This window comes from Tympanuchus pallidicinctus, unplaced genomic scaffold, assembly GCF_026119805.1.
Source record: "Tympanuchus pallidicinctus isolate F22 unplaced genomic scaffold, pur_lepc_1.0 scaffold1, whole genome shotgun sequence".
In the NCBI taxonomy this organism is placed as follows: Eukaryota; Metazoa; Chordata; class Aves; order Galliformes; family Phasianidae; genus Tympanuchus; species Tympanuchus pallidicinctus.
Genome location: NW_026294618.1, coordinates 78,132,684 through 78,153,332, shown reverse-complemented (window position 1 = coordinate 78,153,332; position 20,649 = coordinate 78,132,684). Strand labels below are relative to the sequence as shown.

The 20,649-nt window shown below is 42.3% G+C and overlaps 2 protein-coding genes across 10 annotated transcripts in view; both read right to left on the bottom strand.

Moving 5' to 3' along the window:
* BIRC6 (baculoviral IAP repeat containing 6) overlaps positions 1–5,161 on the bottom strand; it is a 181,760-nt gene extending 176,599 nt beyond the window's left edge. For all 9 annotated transcript variants that reach the window (XR_008206958.1, XR_008206963.1, XM_052683945.1 and 6 more), the window contains exon 1: positions 4,894–5,161. Coding sequence is in view for 7 of the 9 variants with exons in the window: in XM_052683945.1 (XP_052539905.1) it covers positions 4,894–5,146 (253 nt within the window). In the remaining 2 variants the exon portion in view is untranslated. The remainder of the gene's footprint in view (positions 1–4,893) is intronic.
* Positions 5,162–6,115: 954 nt separating this feature from the next.
* On the bottom strand, positions 6,116–19,917 carry YIPF4 (Yip1 domain family member 4). Its single transcript, XM_052682939.1, has 6 exons — positions 19,722–19,917; positions 16,608–16,761; positions 14,280–14,451; positions 12,501–12,578; positions 10,856–10,969; positions 6,116–8,624 (listed from the first exon to the last, which is right to left on the bottom strand). The coding sequence occupies exons 1-6, from the start codon at positions 19,816–19,818 to the stop codon at positions 8,487–8,489; spliced, it is 753 nt and encodes a 250-aa protein (XP_052538899.1). The 5' UTR covers positions 19,819–19,917; the 3' UTR covers positions 6,116–8,486.
* Positions 19,918–20,649: the final 732 nt, after the last annotated feature.

Here is a 20,649-nt window from a genome sequence, read left to right as displayed (position 1 = left end):
AAAGCTCAAATCCCCGCTGCAGAGCATAGCACTTCCCTTTCAGGTCAGTTAGGAGCATTTCAGGATGCATCTTCCTGTCTGCAGAAGACTTTTTCAAATTCCATTTGCACAGGGAAGGGAAATTTCTCATTTTCTGACATTAAAGGATTCTGAAATTTTCACTCATCCAGCCCTATTGCTGTGATGGCAGCCATGAATCCATCAGTCAAGATACGAATGATCTGTCAATAAAAAAACATTTTTATGTTTTGCCTGGCAACACAGCATACACGTCCATCTCTGTTTGCCGTCACTTCTGGATCCCTGCAATAAACAGTAATGTAAAAACTCCTTTAAAAGCCTATGAAAAAGAACTGATATTTTATGTTAGCTTCTGCAGAACATAATGCAGATGTGTTTCCACAGAGCCTGGAAGTATCATTTAACAGCATCTTGATAGGCTGGCAAGATGCACACTGAAAGGGGATATGGGACACACGTTGATATATCTAGCAGACAAATGGAGCACACAGTAGTCTACAATCTTCTCTGGTATTAAACACAACTCAAATCTGACAATTCTCCTACGGTTTCATTGGGTTTTGTTAGCACTTAAGACTTCTCATGAATGGCCTTCAGATCAATAAATCAATTGAATGATTTCATTGAGGAACACTTTTCCCAGATTAGTGTTGTCATCCAGGTCCAAGTATATTCAAAAGGAAGACATTGTCAAATACCTAGCAATACTGTACTGTAATCAGATTTTTTTTTATCTTGTAATTAAACAAATGATACAAAGGTTTGAATCGACTCTAATGAAGGGAAATTACTTGAGCAGTATTACTGCAGTGATCTTGAAACAGATGGAACTGCTGTTACTGCCCTTCATTCATTTCAAGCCTAGAAATGGATAGCAGAGAATCCCAACTGCATATTCCAGATGATTACACAAAATGCAAACTCCACCCATGACTTCCAAGCTGCAGAAGAGAATCTTTTCTTCTTGCACCACGCAGAAATGCAAAAAATAAAAATGAAAAGGTATCCAAGGACAACTTGCTGCCACAGGTGACCCTCCTGGGCTGGGATCTCTTTCTTTCTAAATTCTTCTGCTGGAGGAACAGGAACACGAGGGCCTCTGGCGATAATTCAGAATCTCTGTTTCCCTTGCAGGAACTGGTGTATGCATACAATGAACAGACAACTTTCTATATTAAGCACTTGGATTCAGAGGTCTGTACTTTGATTACCGTTACGGAGTCTACAGTCATCTTAAAGACTCTAGCAAGCAAACAAAAATATTTTAGCAAATGAGATTCTGATGTCATTGCTATGTCAATTTCCTCTAGAAAAAAAACTACAGAAACATTTAAGATGGTCAGTGTCCCTCACACAGTACATCCTGGTTCCCTCCTGTGTTCCTGGTCAAGCTTCCCTGCGAACTGCAGCACTCTCTCAGTTCACAGTTTTCTTATTTCATTTGTGAATAAAAGGATCTGACAAATCAAATATCATATGAACACGAAGAGAGTCACCTGAAATTGGAGAATTTTATTTTGCCTGGGGGAAGGCTTTTTAAGTTTTTTTCTTCAAGATAGAAGAAAAGGTTCTTTCTTAGCACTGCGTCTGGAAACCGGTATTTGAATCATTCACGTTCTTTGGATACCACCACTCAGCTTGAAACTGGAAGCACACGAGTACTGAAATGCTAAACAGGAATAAGGTACTCGACAGACCTGTGTGACAGACTCCTACCAGTCCCTACTAAGTGACCACTACTAACAAGCATACAGAAATGCTCAACTGCCAGCAATCATAGGAACCGTTCTTGCATTTGCCTGCAGGTCACTCTGAAGTGATGGTGTTCACTTAAGAGAATAGAAAGAACAATCCTGAACAGGTAAGACAAAGGTTCACACTAAATGCTCACTTCATTTTCCCCTTACCAATGACACTCTTTTTCATTATCACTCCCTGAGCTGTTGCAACTGATCCCTGGCTGTCTTGAATGCACCTACAGAGCCCACACAGGGAACAGACTTAAACAGTACAAAATGACTGCACACATTCAGGAGGCAGATCTTAGAAGATCCAGTGATGATCCCAAAGAAGCACGGAATGGGAGCGAAAAGCCTAAGCATTCCTCATGGAATTCCTGCAATTTGGGCTCAGAACAACAACCTCCAGATCATCAGATAAATCAGACCAATTATGTTGACATCAGAAACTGAAGCACAAAGGCCACAGACCACATCCAAACCTCCGGAAGCATGAAGACATGATCTATAACTGAACTGCCTTCTGGCTGTGAATCTTTTATCTTGTTCTTTTAATACATCAATGACAGCAATCCGCATATACGTTGTGATCAATGCAGGCTCCACTGCTCTACTGATTTTAGTATTCCACAGCTTCAATCTTTTCACTAAGAAGGAGCTCAGAGCTTAATATCTTCTCGCAGCAAACCATGGATGAAAGCAATACCAGGGTTTGGTGATATTTCATTTTATTGCATTTTTATTTCTTTCCCTTGTTAAGGGATCCTTTTTCTTCCTCTGCTTTCTAGAGAGAAAGGCTGGTATGGTTTTGTTTGGTTGTTTTTTTTTTTTTTTTTATCCCCACAGATAACAAGAAAAATGCAAAAGCACTTCTGTCTAACGCAAACCTCTTGACAGGGCAAAAGGCCTGCAGCCCAGTCACCAAGGAGGACAGCAGCCTCTCAAGAGAAGCAGTTTTAATTCCTAGAGACTCTATTTTTAGGCGTGGCACCAGAAGTCCCTGTAGCAACAATATACTTTGACTTGTCATTTATATCAGGGGAGCACACAGGGACAGAGCCGGCCTGCAGGTCTGCGTGTCCAGCTACCAACATCTGACACTCCAAGAGTTTGTCCCGCACACAGTAAGCAGACATCACTTCTCCTCTTTCCAAAGAACGGCTGGCAACAACAATCAGCACAGTCAACAGCAGCCTCAACAGCCACCAACTGCTGAGATGTACCCCGTTTCTGTCAGCCACGTCAGTCTCAATCCGTAATGAAGTTCACTTGTATTTTCTTCAAATTAGTGCAGGTTATAAATTTAAACAGAACCATCAGCCATCTGGGAGCAGACAATATTTGGTCACACTGCAAGCAGCTCTGTTGTTTGATGTGAGGGATGAGAATCCATCTTTTGCAGTCATTCCCGTGTCGCAGAGAAGACTGACACTACCGGAAGCGCACACGGCTGAACGTATGTAACACAGGCAGAGCAGTAAGTTATTTTTAAATAGTTACTATGGAGGGGAAAATTGCCATTAGCGTTTTGAATACTAAATCAAATCCCCTGCAAGAATTTTATCATAGAAAAATGAAGAAAAAAAACCCAAAACTCCACAAACCCAAACCTCAGACTTTGATTTAGAGTTCACTTCTGCTCGTGATCATTAAACATTTCCTACACAGGCAGCCAATTACAAATCAAGTCCTCCATTTATGCCTACTTCCCCCACAACTCAGAAGCAAGCCTCAAATTGTGGTAACTATTTGAAGAAGAGAAATGAAAGTTATTAATGTAGAAGCATTTGAGAAGTAAGGTAGAAGAACGGGTACGTTAGAAGCAGTGATTTGAATTCTGAACAAAGTGGGGAACACCATACAAGAGTCTCACTTTCAATACAAGCAAGGTACAAAAAAAGCAGCTGACAACTTCTGAATCCCACAGAAATTACTTCTTCTTCAACCACTTATGAGTTTATAATGCACCTAACTTCGAATCGTGAGAGGAAATCGTGTTCTTTTGTTTTGTTCTCTCTCACCTGGCACTATAATACAGTTGCTGGTTTTCAAGGTAAAAGTACATATATTACTCAGACTGTGTCACGTCCATACAATTGCTGACATTGCTAGGCTACATGCAGGTGACAACTGTCAATCCTTCACTCACACCACTCAGCAAAGCCGGATCCACTTCACAACACGTAACTCTACAACAATAAGGAGAAACAAAGTGCAAAACACACAACAAGTGAGAACACAAATTTCTAATCCAAGGTCTGCTCTCACAACATACAAAAAAAACACCCTGCAATATTCTGACAAGTGTCACAGCCTAAGAACAAATGCACAAACTAGGGGGAAAAAAAGCCTGACTTGCACAAGGAACTTCTACAGATCTAGTTTTTAAATAAAGACATCAGTGGGCAACAGAGATCACTGCTTTGTAGTTACCGACGTGCTGCAGTCTGAGCCAGCATGTAACTGTGTCTCTCTACCACAGGATCACTGAACAGTTTACGCTGGAAAAGGCCACTAAGATGGACTAGTCTGACCATTGCAGCAAAGATATTACTACCAGCTCCAAAGACAGTCGTGACACTCAGCAGCCTGGAGAACAATGCAAACGTACATTCAAAACGCACTACCAAAAAACTTTCAGAACGACTTCAATCTTCAATAATTTTTCGCAGCAAGACAAATCACACCCTTGAGAAAGCCTTCTTGACGAACCCGGCTGAAGGCTCAGTACTCGCACGCATTACAGTATCACCCATCGTCAGCAACGAGAACTACGCCCATCCAAGCACAACACGCTCGAAGGCTCAAATTTACGTTGCCGACACTGAAAAACCGAAGCGGCAAAACGCCGCCCTACGCGGCCCTTTCTTCCTCTATCCGCGCTTCAGCCCGCAGCGGCCACGCCGCTCCGCGTTACGGAACGCGGCTATCCCGCCGCTGCCCACGCGAACGCGTCCGCCGGAGAGAGCAGGAACGGCTCCGGCTCGCAAACGCGGAGAGGCGCCGAGGAGCCGGGTACGCCCCTCGGCGCTGCCCCGGGGCCGGCCGACCCCCGCCCGAAGGCCGCCCCTCCCTCCGCCACGGCGCACGGCACGGCGGCCGCCGCCTCTCCCCGCCGCGGGGCCGCGCTCACCGTTGAGGGCCGAGGCCTGCAGCGTGGCCCCCGAGGTGCCGTCGATGACTTTGATGGCGCCGCGCGCGGTCACGGCCAGGATGGCGTTGAGCGCCGGGTGGTAGCACAGGCTGCACAGCCCGTCGGCGTCGCAGCGCAGGCAGCCGTCCCGCAGCAGCAGCCACTCGCAGGAGCCCGGCCCGGCCGACGCCGGCCCCGGTCCGGGCCCAGCGGGCGCCGCCGCCGCCGCGGAGCAGGAGGCCGCCGCCGCCATGTTGCCGGCCGCCGCCGCCCTCAGGACAAGAGGCCCGGGGCCGCTCAGTGACAGGCCCGGCCGCCGCCGCCAGTCACCATCCGGGTCCGGGGAGAGGGGGAAAGGGAGAGCGCCAGCGTGAGACGGAAGTGACGCAATCGCGCCGGACGCGGAACCGAGCGCGGGCCCGAGAGCGGGAGGAGGGAACGAGCGGCCGCCCGTCACACAGAATGGCGGGCGGCAGGGCAGCGAGGGGCGGAGCTGGGCCGCGCGCGCGGCTTCCCAAGGGCGCGAGCCTCCCGCGCGCTGCCCCGCTCGCTCGCGCGCAGGGCTGCGCCCCCGGCGGCAGGGCGGCGGCCGCGCCTGGAGCCGCCCCTCGTTCCGTGCCCTCGCTGCCGCGCAGTTTAGCGCTCCGGGTAAAAGCTAGGCCCGCGCGGTGCGCGCTCTTCTTGCGCCGGGAGAACGGTGCGGAAACTCCCGGGGGAGTCCGCCCGGCGACGGCAGCAGGAGGACGCCGGCGTGTTAACGGGCTTCAGGAATGACGGGTTTTGTGCTGCCGTAGGCCGTGGCTGCTCTGAGCAACCGCGGCATTCGGCGGGAGCGTCTTTATCAAAGGATTCAGATTAGCAGAAGTTAATAGCGGGAAAGTGTCCGTGTCTCCGAGGCAGACCAAGGGCTTCATGTAATTTCCAAGTAGGTGTGCAGCCGCGAATTGCCCGGTATCCGTACGGCAAAGAGCACGTGGCGATCGTGCATCTCCATCTTGATGTAAGGTGCTCCATCTTGGTGGCCCACGTTGCTGGTAGATACCAGGCGTCCATACGTGACAAATAAAAGCTGTGTCTTTATCATGCCCTGCATTTATTTATTGTCACAAAGCTTGGGATGGATGACAGGGATAGGAATAGAGATGTGCCTTAATAAATATACATGAAATAAACAAGCTTAATTAAAAACTCTTATAAAATACATCTTGCACTTACACATACCTTATCTAAAAATAAGTTTATTGAATGCAAAGTTATTACAAACTATGAGAACCGTTTGAGCTGTCTGTACATATTTTTGCACAGCATATGCAAAAGGTGACTCTAAAGATGCGGAGTAACAGGTGCAAATCTGCAATTGCGTACAAAATATGTACTGTTGTGCATATTGACATTGCATATTACATGTGCCCGATCTGTCAAAAGGAACATTTCAGTTGCAGCTATCAGTTTCACAGAACGCTAATACAGAGGAAATGAAGATATTTCAAGACAAAATAGAACGTTATTGCATCCTCAATGTTTATAGTCATTTCAGATGCATAGGTCTGTTATGAACACCAACAGAACAGCTATGCAAAGAGAAGGTGAGCCTAAACCCTCTGACAGCACAGTAAACTACGTGCATCCTTACCTCTCATGTTTGCGGTGGCATTAAATGTGAACTCTCAGTGTTTGTCTGGAGTCTTACAGCCTGATACTCCTGATTAAGAAACACAGCCATGAAAGAGGTAAGACCAGATTATTTTTCAAAATAAAGCTAGTGTGCATCACTAATTTTTTTTTTTTTTTTTTAAAGTGGGGATTGAGTATTCTTAAAATATTCCAGATAAGAACTAAGCTGCCAGCATATACATACGACTACAGCAATTCCACCAAAACTTCCACAGAAGTCAAAAATTAGGTGAAAAGTCAGTCACTCCACCAGGTTTTGTCCTTTAATGTATTACAAGACAGAATATTATGTTACACTCCAACATCAACTTTCAGTAGTTTTGTTTCCAACCAACACAAGCATCAGCCAGAGAAGCAGTCCAAGTAAGCTAAAGGGCCACAGTAGAACTGGAATTTACTTTTGTATTTTGCATCAACAACGAGCGGTAAAAATAAGTTGCTAAACTGGCAAGTTATGCCATTGAAAAAGCTGAGAAACTTCTCACAAGGAAATACATCCATTACGGATCAAAGATAGCCCTTGCTATTCCCTTCCATGGGTGACTTTCATTTCCCGCATTGGGATGGAGGGAAAAAAAAAATAAAAAAAAAATGCTAGGGCAATGCTTCCCCCAACCAAAGATTAAAATAATAAGAGATACTTGAGATCTATTTGGTAATGCTAAATACTGAAGGTTGCAAACAACAAAGTACCATGCAAAGTGAATTTCAGTGGAGTTTTCTTGAGAAGAAACGTTACCGTTAGGACTATTACATAAGCAATCAACACAGTACACAGGAAATATTTAATGTCATCACCTTCTTACATAATCCTTGGATAGTCAAAATTAGCAAGACTGTTACTGAGGCTGTAGTTCTAGCTCTTCTAGTGGGGGAGAGAATCTGACCTTACAAATATTGTTATTTTTTGTAAGGAATCAACCTTGGGGAAAAAAGGAAAATGTAGGTTAAATGTCATTACTATTAAAAAAAAAATTAAAAATAGAGCAAGATGTTATAAAATATACTTAGGGAAGCATTCTTTTTATTTTGTCATCATAAAACACTGTTTCAAGAGCACACAAATTGGATTTTTTTTCCCCCTCTGACACTAAACCAGCCCTACAGTTGAGGCAGGTGTTCACCTGTTTCTTTCTAAATTTAAAACTGGAGTACATTAACTTGAGTCTCTAAAGAAGCAATTTAATGTTTTCTGTTACACAGTAAGTGTCTTGCTCCTTTGGTCAGAGATGGTAAATGAAGACCTTAAATACTTGTATTTTCAAATTTTGAAAACCCAATACACATCCTTAACCAAGGAGTACGTATGCTACACGCAAGTCATAGATACAAAATACACAATATATACATATTTTGGAAACAAATTGGAATTTATAAAAACTCAAGAGCCAAATGAAAGTAATTGAGGCACTAAATTATAAGTAGTATCTTCATGTCTTCATTATACAGGCTATTCTGTGAACAGTAAGGACTGTTTAATAAATATATATATTATCTACAGAATTTGCTGTGCCAAAAAAAGCCAGCTGTTTAAGCTCAAAAGAAAAAATTGCACTTTGAGATTGTTACGATTAACTTATTTTTCTCCTCTAATATAGTAATCTGGTCCTAGTGCTTTTGGCACAGGTATAGAGTTGTGGTTTTGCTACACTTTTTTTTTTTTTTTTTATAAAACACAAGGTCTTTTATTTTGTTCATTAAAATCTGAAGAGTCTTAAACAAACCTAGAACTTTGATACAAATCTATATAGCTACAATTACTTCATTAAATAATATACACAAATATGCTCTTCAATCTTAAAACATCTTGACAACTGGATACAAAACAGTCACTTGTATTATTTCCAGCCTCCTTAATCTTACACATTATCAGTCTGCAAGTGAAGAAAACATGGGTTTTGGCCACATCTTTCACTAGATCACACCCCAGTGTATAAGGACAGGAAATAAATGTATAATAAAAAGATGGGATAAATTAGAAGGGGCTTCTTGGTCTTGAATTCTTCTCCGACTAGTAAAGATGCAGCGCTGTATGCAGCCCAAAAGACTCCAAACAGCTGAAATAGAAAACAAACAGTCTTCATATAGCTGATGCCATAAGAAAATTGCTCAAAATTAAAAAAACAAACAAACAAAACAATAGTTACTTTCAACATAATTAGAAATGTACAACTTTGTGTGGAAGAAAGAAGATAATAAAGCAAAGCTCACAAGCAATACTTCTGACCCTGACTCCTGACTTCATGAAATAACACGCTATGGATAATCATTTCAGTCTAGAAAAGTATTTAATACAGGTGTGTTATGTTAGACTAAGATAACATTTCTACTGAGACAAGCAGCTAACTCACAGTAAGTTTCCTCTAACATAAGACGCATGGAGAATACAAGATGTAAGTTTCTTCAACTCAAAAAACACTGAATTTTTCTCTGAAGAAAAAAGTTGCTATGCTTGACTTCTACCTATGAGATAGACCAGAGTGTTAAATTGCCCTTTTTTACTTCAGGATTTGTCTGACTCATAAGCTTTAATTATGGGCCCCCAACTTAAAGTAACTGAAACATTCTGTTCCTAGTCCTTTCATGTGCAATGAGAAACTTCCCAAAATAGAATCTGTGTCAAACACTTGATTGCTTCCTCAGTTAATAACTAACCATTTCAAAAGACTGGTAGAAAGTATCACTATGTGTAAATACTCACTATGTTACATGCAGTTAGTCTACCTACTTTTTGAAACTTCATTTTTCAAAGTCTTCAGGTCAGTGAATTTGACTCAAGTCTCAAGTTACTAAGATTACAGCAAAAAATAATGGAACATCTTTTATCCTCAAGCAACAACTTGAATACTAACGACAAAGGAAAAGCACTCATTTCCTGCAAGCAGCAAGGCCAAAGGTCTGTTCAGTGAAGGGCAGGCACAACAGAATCCCAGTAAAGAATTTTTCCCACAGTGCTGTCAGAGAAGCTCAAGATGCTTGATGGATGGTGGGACTGGTTCAACTGCCATTGCTAAGAACAAACCAACCCCAGCTGCATATTAGTGGTTAAGGTGCCTGAACTGGGACTGTGGAGATGAACAGGAAGGAAAGTAATAGTAATAATAATAATATATATATAATTATTAGATATATATTTATAAAACTATCTCAGGATTGTGACTAAATTCTCTGATACATTAAGAAAACTGCAGCAAAAATCCCCAAACCAATCAAGGTGCTTAAGTAGTTTGCTGACTGTACCTGGAAGACAACTGAGTAATGCTGTTTCCCTATTTAAGTTCCCCAGCTTTAAGACTGAGGAATGTGTGTCCCCAGAGCTCCTAAGCCATAGGAAGTAGTACTTGTCAGTGTAGGTAGTTTTCGCCCCCGTGGAGCTTGTCCTGCATTTTCACACCTAACCATCCAAAGGTAGGAAACTTGTAGAGGTTTGCCCTGAAGTTGATGTAAGGTTATTAGCAATCAGGTAACAGACATTTCATTAACTACTTGTACTTATTTTTAAGTTACATATTAGTTAAATGCCAAGTTAATAATTTGCTTTCTTGAATGTATCCCCTAATAGCAATTGCAAGTTATCAAATCACAAGCAGAGCTGCTGTTCTGGTTTATCATACAGTTAGTTGTATTTCAATTATATTGTAAACCAACAAGTCAATAGGACAGAAATTAATCAAATCATCAGAGCAAGATCTCAGAAAGTTTTCTCAGTCAGCGCCAGAAGTTTAGCAATGACTTCAAAAGCTAACTATAAGGGTTGTATTAAGTGTTCAAGAACATCATGCACTTCTAGGATCTATCAGGGAATGATGCTAATTTCAAAGGTGTCCAACAGCAGGTAGTATCAAGGACATTATTTCTGCTTTGTGCCTCACATTCTACTTCCGTACAGCAATAACTAAAACTTGATGATGGGGGAAGGGACAGAACAGCTTATTTTCAGATACTTCATTCTGATTTTTAATTATGCATCCTTCTTTAAAAATGATAGTCCTATTTGATTTTCAGTGCAACGAATATAACATGGCAAAACACTTAAACAGAAGCTAAGCTTATAAAAACAGGTGGTTTCATATTTCCGGAGACTGTATGTTCCCAAATACTCAAAAGAAACATTTAAAACAGAATTTGCTTAGCAGCCTTAACCAAAAGAACCACAGAGTTCAGGTTATATTTCTAAGTATTTTAACAGGTGTTGTCCTGTATGGACTTCAAGTGTTCATACTTTAAGTGTTAGCAAAGTGATACAGAACAACAGTAAACAATTCTCGGTACGTGTTACTGAACTTACTTTTATTAAGGTAGAAACCACTTCAAATGATCCAACCACCAAAAGTACAGGAGCTATGACAATGAGGGGAAGCAAGGAATATCCTATCACACCAAGAACTTGGCCATAAGCAACCTGGAATTTTCAAGCACATAAAAACAAGCTTTAGTACAAAATTACTTCTCTCACACAATCTTTTCCAGTTTTTTAACAGTATGAGTAACCATAAAAATGTGTTGACAATTCATGAATTTTTAGCCAAAGGAAGATTGCCAGCAAGCAAACTGTTTTTTCTATTCAATCCTCTAGAATTTTGTAGTTAATCTTCCTACGAAACATAACTTGCTTTAAAAACCAAAATTAAAATAAGTTCAGATGATAATTTTAACACTTATAAGGGAAGCATTTAGATCAAGATCTAGAACCTGATACACTCTGACTAGCTTGAACAGATTTGTTCAAAGTACTTCCACAACTGCTATTAGCTTCCTGGTATTAAAACATTTGATTTTTCCCTATTGCAGCTGGAAATGTCCCTTGGCTCACTTAGACATGCTAGATTTAACTTAGGAAAAATAGCAGCAAGACAAGCAACTGTCTTTAGGCAACCTCATGTGGCAGTAAGTCCTCCACAATCAACTCCGAAGAGCTACAGTGATCCCCCTCCCCTTTCTCACCAGTTAATACATTCTGATAATTTTACATTTTAAGCCACAAAACCTGCAGACTTAAAGGCATCTGGATTACACTGGTACGCTAAAATACCACGCAATCACATTCCTAAAAGCTTTTTCTTTCCAAGTACTTTTCAGACAAGAACCCTCTAGCAATTATGACTAAAAGGAAAACCTAAGAAGGAAAAAAATAACAAAGACCACCACCAAACCACTAACAGAAAATGCATAGTAAAAATACAGAACTTACTTATCAGTGATACTAACAAGACGATTAATGCATTTTAAACTGCAATACCATTTTCACAAGCTTCTGTCCTCGCGACTGTTCCACAGTAGCTGCTTGTGGGCTTTGCTGTAAGCCATGATACTGTTTACACCTGAATCACTCAGTGACTCAGTTTTTAAACACAGCTTTAACAGCTATGCCAACCCCGCTGATGCAAGCAACTGGAGGGAGGGATGTAGGCCAGAACTTCAATTGGCTTTGCAGCTGAAGTACATACGCTGACTTTCATCCCTTAATGGGTTTGAACTCCATCAGGCCAAGGATGAAAGCAAACACAGTAGGTGCTCTGTACGAAAGGCTGCTATGCGACTGCTGCCAGCCCACTTTCAAAAAAGTGAGATAAATGGCCCCATTTAGCTCAGTGCCTGAAAAAACCTGACCTCAAGAAAGGATTTCAGCTCTGGATCAGAGGCACACACAACAAGCTCTGAGATTTGTGGCAAGAATTTGCAGATAGTTTAACACATCCAGCACTCCATGCACCGCATAGCAAGAGCAGCTGCCCACTTCTAGACTTTAGATTCTACTTTGGTGACCGAGAACCTGAAATCTAAGCACTGAAGTTTTCAATTTCACTCATTCTTAGGTGGCTACAATGTCAAAAGTCAAGCACTAAAAAAAGCCAGCTATTAGTGAAAAACACAGCCAAGAGATTTTGAAATTCCCTCCCTCTACCAACTTTCCATATATTAGAGGTACTTACTTCTCCTCCAAGAACCCTGGCCAGTAAAAAAATTGTCAAGGATCCAAATATCCAGATAGTTATAATCCAAGAAACAACCTTAAAATGGAAAGAACAATTAATTGACATTACTCTTCTTCACTGTAAGGAAAGACAAATCATAAATCACCTCATTGCACTCAAGAGTTTTATTACACAAAATTAAGTTCTGAATTGCAGCAAGTTTAGTTTTATTCAGTACCACAACGGAGCTTGAAAATAAAATTCAGATGTTACATTTACAAAATCACAGTAATGTAAGTTCGATGAAGAAGGGATGCTTAAACAGTGTTTTGTAAGTACTATGCTGTGCCATCAGAGTAGGAAGAGGTTAGCTAAAAAGTAAAGCTAAGATCACTCTATTGAAATATCTTCACTTATTCAAAAATTTGGCTCAGGTTTTTTGTTTGCTTGGTTTGGTTTTGATTTTTTTTTTTTTTTTTCCTCCTTAAGTCAACCCAACCAGTACAAAGAGTTGAGATTCTCCTTCCACTGTCTGTCAAGACACAACTGAATTCTTTCCTCAGACCAGGAATACTCAGAAGGCACAAGACTTTAATTCTTGATAAAACATTATGATTACAATTTAAGAAACAGATTCAGAATCCTGGAGAAAAAAAAAAAATTAATTATTTTCCTCCTTCTATCATTGTTTCAGAAGTCTTAAAATCACACTCCAGCTCAACAGAACCTTCAAAGTAAGTCAGGTGTTCCTGGGTTCAGTAGATACACAAGCAACAGCAACAAACTGATCCACTGTGGGATTGAGGGATGGTCCCTGCTTTGTCTAGAAAACAGCTAAGTGGTGCACCCAGAAGATTTGAATCCTATGGTGTTTTGGTCTACTCACTTTAAGTCTCACAGAAACATGACAGGAGGAAATCTTTATCACTGTTTGGTATATCAAATGGAGGCCAGAGGCCACAGAGAGCCTCTCTTACCTTTCACAAAAATCCTAGCACATACTCTGCTACTTTACATATATGCCTTATTGCTATTCTATGCTGTAATTAAAAAATCTGTAACTACACACATAGTCAAAGATCTCCATAGGAGGATGCAATTAACTACTAGAAAAACATCACCTAGGCTCACACTCAAAATGTGGCTGTAAATTATAGTTTTTTCTATGTCAATTTGAATGTGCGCTTAACTGTGTTTAGAGAAGCCAAGTAAATCTGCACAGTATCTTCAAATAACTATTCAGTTTTGAGTTCAAAAAGAATTATAGGCAAATTCTATTAACCATAGGAAAGTTATTGTAACTGAGCATAGAGGACAAAAGACTAATGTGCACTAATGAAGACTAAACATACCAGAAAAGTGTTGTAATACATCACAGATTAAACAAAGAGCTTAACCTGCTGGGAAATTAGAATTCATGACATCTACACAAAAGTTCTTTGGTATTCCTTTTAGTAATAGAATGCAAGTTATCAAAAGGTTACAACTAAAACAGAAAGATTCACTAATGACTGTAAATGTATTAGCTTGATCTACTTCCTCTAGAAACCACATCTTTCTTTCATTTTATTACATAAAAAAGCCTAACATTTTAATAACGATTTACCTTTCTGTAGGTTATTTAATAAATTTCTTAGTGCTGTCTTTCTACATTGTAAGTCAAAAAACTATATTTAGAATGCCCTACATTAATATGTGAAGAAGAGACTTTCTGCTTACATAAGAATGCAAATTGCTTAGCAATAATGTCCCCAAATTTAGTTCCGATTTCTTTTTAAGCAGAAGGTTTGTACATACCTTAAATTGTCCATATAATGAAATCATTGAGAAGAAGAGGACAACTGCCAGAGGACCCCAGAAGTCTGGATTGTCTCTCACTACCTGCCTATTAAACCCAAGAGACGGCATAGGCATCAACACACATCGGATTTTGTAGTAAATATCCTTCAGATCAATGTCGAGTTCTTCCCTGAAATTGGAAAGCAAGGGAGCATTACAATACAGCACAGAAATGAAACAGATCATAACAATTAAGTTCCTGGACTAAGAGAAGGTTTACAGAGCAGGTCTCCTATCACCATAAGGCTTTCTGTAGCCATGACTGGCAATGGAACAATTTGTCCAGAGAAAAGCGACGCCATATCTTCATCACACATTCAATAACCAGTATGACACGGACATATTTTATTCTACAAAAATCAATTACATGCCTGAGAATAGAAAACATCCACAGCACATCTTAACAGCCTACGTTAAGACAGGAGATCTATTTTCTGGCATACAAGGAACATGTAACATTTATAAAACTGGAAACAGAAGTCAAAGATGCGTACTCAGCAGTGGCACACCTGCGTGTTCTTATGCTGAAGTCTGCCATGAGGACATTTGTTATGGAATAATTTTGTTTCAAATTCTAAAGAAATATTTTAGTTACATTCACTGATCACATACCATTCAAAATATATCTCATCAGATCAACAGAAAATAAAGAAGCAGCAAGAAATAAATACAAAGACAATTCGTCACAATTTCTCTTTCAAAAAGGAAGTACTGTTCATTGATTGTCTTAAGCCCATTTCAGGATTGCTGTTACTGAGGCTGTGTCACAATTTTTGTTTCTAACCTGTGCCTAAGTAACAAAAATTGTTCATCAACACAACCCTGAATAAAGGAGTGGACCAAAAGCATCCATTTTTTCTCCATTTTAAAGCAGTGTTATATTTCTCCTTTGTTTATTTAATATGTGTATATTCCACTCTGACAGTTGCATAACAGAAATATTTCCTTTGTGGACTTCTTTGTCACTTCTTAAGGCTTCTGATAGTGTTTCAAGTAAAAAAAGCTCTTTCCCACAACGCTGACAGTTACCTCACTGAAGAGATGATAGCTGTAAGAGGAGACAAGTGCCAAAAGCACAGCAGTCCAGTGAGGGGAAAGAAACAATCCAATTGTTGGACAAAATGCTCTTGTGACAGCGCTGCATCAGAGAACTTATCTTTGCTGTCTGCTATTCTTTAAATCCACAGAAGTATTCAGATTAGAACGCTTCATAACAACACACGTTCTGGGAATAATCAGAACTGCATAAAAGCTGCAACGTGAAATCAGACTGAGTTTCTCTGTTAGGAGGCTGGTATTTGTCCTCTTTGCTACAAAATTATTCCTGGCTTGTTCTCCTCACTTCCAAGAATAGGCTTCTTAGAACACAGAGCTGTCTTTGAATCACAAGCTTGATTTTTTTTGTGTGGTATACAACTTTGCACAAAAGAGGGAATTCATCTGTTGTCACCTCAGAACACCATTCTATTTCTTAATTAAAAATTACAGGTTTACAGAACAGACTCAGACACACAGGTGCTACTTCTGCGCATTTCAAGTACTTTTCAAATAACAATTTCATTATTAAGCACTCCAGGCACCTGTTTTCTCTCAGAGCTCTTATTTCAGCTCTTCAGAGTACTTTCCTTCTCACTCCACTTTTAAAAGCATCATCATCTTTAAACAGGAAAACTTTGAGACAACAACAATGATGTTGCTTAGGTGGAGAACACAGACTGAGACCCAGGCAGCCCCCCTCAGAGTAATAACCTTCAGATACAGCTTTCTTCTGACGATCACGTTCCCATGAACAGAACAAGTGATGCAGACATCGGCAGTTTCAAAGCCATTTTTGTCTTTCAACAGTAATCTCCCTTAAGAGAACTTCGTAAGGCAGCATCAGAGAATATAAAGTTTCTGCTACCTTACTTGCAACCGTGCTGCAGAACACAATCTAGTTTTTCAAACCATGACAAGATCAACAGATAAGAATACAAAAGCCATTACATTTCTATTCTCAAAACGTAATGAAATTTTGATTTTATTTCCTCCTCCCTTCCTCTCCCACAGTGAATGACAAGTCTCTTTTATAGCTAAAGAAACAAACAAATAATAAAAATAAACAAAACCCACCATAACAAAACCCAGCATTTTCACTCCCGCACCAAAAGAGACCAATTGGATGAGCAATTTGTCAAACAGGATTTTAGCCACAGCAGAAGACTAGCAGGCAGTTTGAGGACTTACAAGCTCTTTGTTTTCCCTAGGCAGCTAACAAAGAGATATCCACAAACAATTAGTACATACAGGAGTGGCTTGTTATCTTCTGGGTCATCGTCTTCCACTTCCAGAAGCCAGCCATACCCCCTCTGCCTCAGGAATGTAGTTGCAGACGATTCTTTGATGAATTCTCCTCCAAGATTTAGCTTAACATCTGGAGCTGTTATGGACCCACTAGGATCTTGGAGAAAAAGAGGAGAGGAAAAGATAAGTCTTTATTTTGCCAGAATACATTTGATTTCAAAATCACTGCAAAATAAATAAATATGTACAAAAGCTACATGTGCAGGTCATCACCACAGAATAGTCAAAGTCATAGACCAACAGTTACATGATCTGAAAGGGTACTTCTGGTTTTATGCAGCAGTAACAAAGTTGTTTTAGGACTCCAATTAGCAAGTTCTAGCTTCTAGATAGCAGACCATGCTGCAATTCCTGCTTTATCACTGATCATTTGGAGGTATAAAGGAGTTAAATCATACCATAAAGGAGTTAAAACCATACCATAAAGGAGTTAAATCATCATACCATAAACTGTGGATTATTTATCATTTTCTGCTGACCACATTATCTCTTTTAGAGCCCATTCCTGCACAATGGCATTGTTTCACCCAAGCTATTCTCTGCTTGCATCCAGCTTCACACAGAGGAAAACATTTGTAGCTTTTCTCATTTGTAACCTGCTTTTAATACAGTGAAAAACATTAGGAGAAAGAATACTGCTAGAGCTCCCCAGGTTCTGTTCAATAATGAGATACAAGGAATGCTCTTTAACATGCTAACATCTTGCTCTACCACAGTACTAAACACAAACATAAGCAACTGTTGCACGTTTCAGCTGAGTCAAAGTCATCAATATTAATTTTATTCACTTTGTTGTCAGTTATGTACCAGGGAAAAAGACAAAATAGTAACTGAAAATACACTAAGCAGCCTGAAGTAATAAAAAAGCATTAGTGTATGATAAGAGTACACATTCCAAGAATTTAGGAATTTACTTTCTGCATAAAAACAGAACACAGTAACCAGTCAGTTCTTAGCATGAACCTTGTAACAAAAGTTTTGAGAGGCAAAAACTCCCCTCCCATCCAACATCATCTTGCTTCACCAAAGAAAACCTTGTTTTGCAGTTGTATTGTTGTGTGCTTTCACACACAAGCGCACGTGTGAATTTCCCTGAACACTCAGCTACAGCGAGTGCTTCTGAAATGTTTCTGCAACACATACTGACACAAGCCAGGTCACATTTGTGGGTTACGTTTGACACCCCTATCCAAAAGCAACGTGGTTTTGGAGAATTTAGATTCTTCCAATGACAGCAAGTCCTACAGTGTTCAGTCAGCATTTACTGAATCATTTGCTCTACGCTCAGTATCACAATTAATTTAACAGGATTCGCTGTCCTAAATCAGCTTGCTAGGACACTCCAGCTTAAATTTAAGCTTCCCCATTACTGCTTTTCAATCATTTCATAATTGTGATAGCTAACCATCCACTGCTTTGATTCCGAGAACATCATCCCCACAGGATCCTCATAAAGTAACTTAAAGAAGAAACTTCTCTTTGCTCCTGTACCCATACGCACATTAATATCACCCCATCAGATGCAAGCAAAGCCGTCTTCAGAGGAGAAGGGAGGGGGAAAGATTGATTCTTAAAGCCTGAACTTCAAGGCAGAGAAAGGCTCACAAGTCTTCTATTATCAGTTGGATCTTTCTGTCATTTTAAAGTTATTGGTTTGTCTATAACACAGCACTGCTTTGCAAGGAGGATCCTTGTCATACTTTGTGCACAACTGTGCCCGCCAAAACAAGACACTAACAGTCTGATCAGCCATGGATTTGATTTATCGGTTCTCAGTGACTGGTGACAACCCATCTTGAGGATAGAAATCTTCTACACGAGTCTTATTTACCGATGTTCCTTTTAGCAGAAGATGATTACAGAATACCTACAACCGCACTACAGATCATGAAACCTGTTAACGTGATCTTAAGTCTGTTTTGAAGATGGTATCTCAGATGGGACAAAGCTGAAGAAACCAAGGAAAAAAATCTGCTCTTGTGTCTTCTTTAGTCTGCTTTGTAATGGCAGAACAGTTCATAGCAGGCCACCTGAGCACTGAAGAACCTGACAGGAATTCATGTTTCTGGTGTTCTCTAATGAGAGTCCAGATGTTTTCACCACCACTGTCACAGGCATAACACTGTAGACTACACAGGGCTACACTCAAACAGGGATGAGATCACACCTTGCTTGCGCCCACAGAGAACGCAGAGCCAAACCCTGTTCAACCCATCCTACAGGACAGGTGCTTACTATGGCTTAGGTCCAGCAGAGCACTAACATAGCTCTCAGCAAATACTTCCAGGGAGAATCCCGAGAGTCTTCTTCTGGAGGCACCTAGCTCCTTTCTCAGGCCATGGTGGAAAAGGAGAAAGAAATGAAAATAAAACAACGTGGAGTGTACCTGTCAATTAGCATTCCCTGTCAGAAGAACTGACAAGTTCACCAAAGAACAGAGCTAAGCATTCTGCAGTGGCATTTCATTTCAATTCTTCATTTCCAGGTTCGAGAGCCAGGACGTACACCGTTCCCAACCCGATCCACAACTATTGGGTAACTATATAGATGGAGCAGAAAGCTGGTTATTTAAATGGCTACAGTCCCAAGGGTCGTTCTCCATCAAAATAACGCAGCACAACGTTGACTCTTCCATAGCGCCGAGACTTAAGCCCTCACGGCACGCAGTTACACGACAGGTACGCAGTCTGCACAGCAGGTAGGCCGCACCTCGCCCCCTCACCTACACACGGTCCCCGCTTAACCCCTCATCACCGTACGAAACAGCCCCGAGCGTAGCTACGCCGGGTGCCAGCAGGCAGCGCGGCTTAACGGACAGCGGGCCGCCGGCGCCGGGGGTGGGAGGGCGCCGAGGACAGCGCCCGCCGCGGTTACGTCAGGGCACCGAGCAGCCCGCCGGCCCTGCCACGCACACACCGCCACGGCGCCGCCTCAGCGCCCCGCGCCCTGCCGGCGCGCTGGGGAGAAGGCCGGTGCCTCCGCCGCGGGGGCGAGAGCCGCCCGCAGCCCTCGGGCCGGGCCGAGGCCCTCGCTCGGCGGGAGCGGCCCCCCGCTCACCTTCGGCGTCGGCAGAGGAGACGAAAGTGAAGTCCCCGTTGTTGGGCGCGAAGAGCGGCGGCGGCTGCGGCGGCTGTTGAGGGCCCGGGGGCTGCATTTCCCCGCCCTCCGCGGGGCCGCGGGCCGGAGCGAGCGGCGAGGGGCGGGCGGCGAGGCCTGAACCTGCCTGGGGCCTCCGGGCGGCGGCCGCGGCGCTGAGCGGCGCCCAAGGGCCACGGCGCAGCCGCCTCACGGGGCGGCACCGAGCACCTCGCCCGCCCGCCGCTCGGCGGCGATTGGCCGCCGCAGGTCCCGCCCTCTCTCCGTCCCAACGAGTGGGCGGTGCGGCTCCGGAGCAGCGCGGCCGCCGATTGGTCAGGGCGCGGAGCTAACGCCCACCGGGCCGGGTCGGCGTTCGGCCTGCGGTGGTCGCCGCCTCCACGCCGTCAGACGCGCGGCGCCGTTGCGGCCGTTGTGTGCGTAAGAGCCGTGGGGCGGTGCGCGGCATCGAAGCAACGCCACAGCGCCGTACACGGCCGGCGAACACGGGGCCTCGGGCGGAGAGTTGCTCCGGTTGGTCGCGTTAGCGGTCAAACAAAAGTTGAAGCTTATTAAGGAGGGCGTTATCCAGATGGACGGACGTGCAGCATGGGCCGCCTCGCTGGGATGTCTGTGTCACTGTTTGATCGCTCTCAGGCTTGAGAAGTTTCTCATAATGCCGTGTCTGAACCTCCCCTACAAATATGGTTGTATTATACATTGAAAAAGTATAGGAAGAATAAATGCGCTACAGAGTAATTTGGAGATGGAATTTTGTTTCCCACGTATGTTCCATTATATTCCATTGCCGGAAATCACTGCAAATTCCTTTGCAAATAACTTGGAACAAGTAAAAGCCAAACTGATTTTTACAGAAAGAGTGTGATGGGGAAGTTCTTTTTTTCTTTTT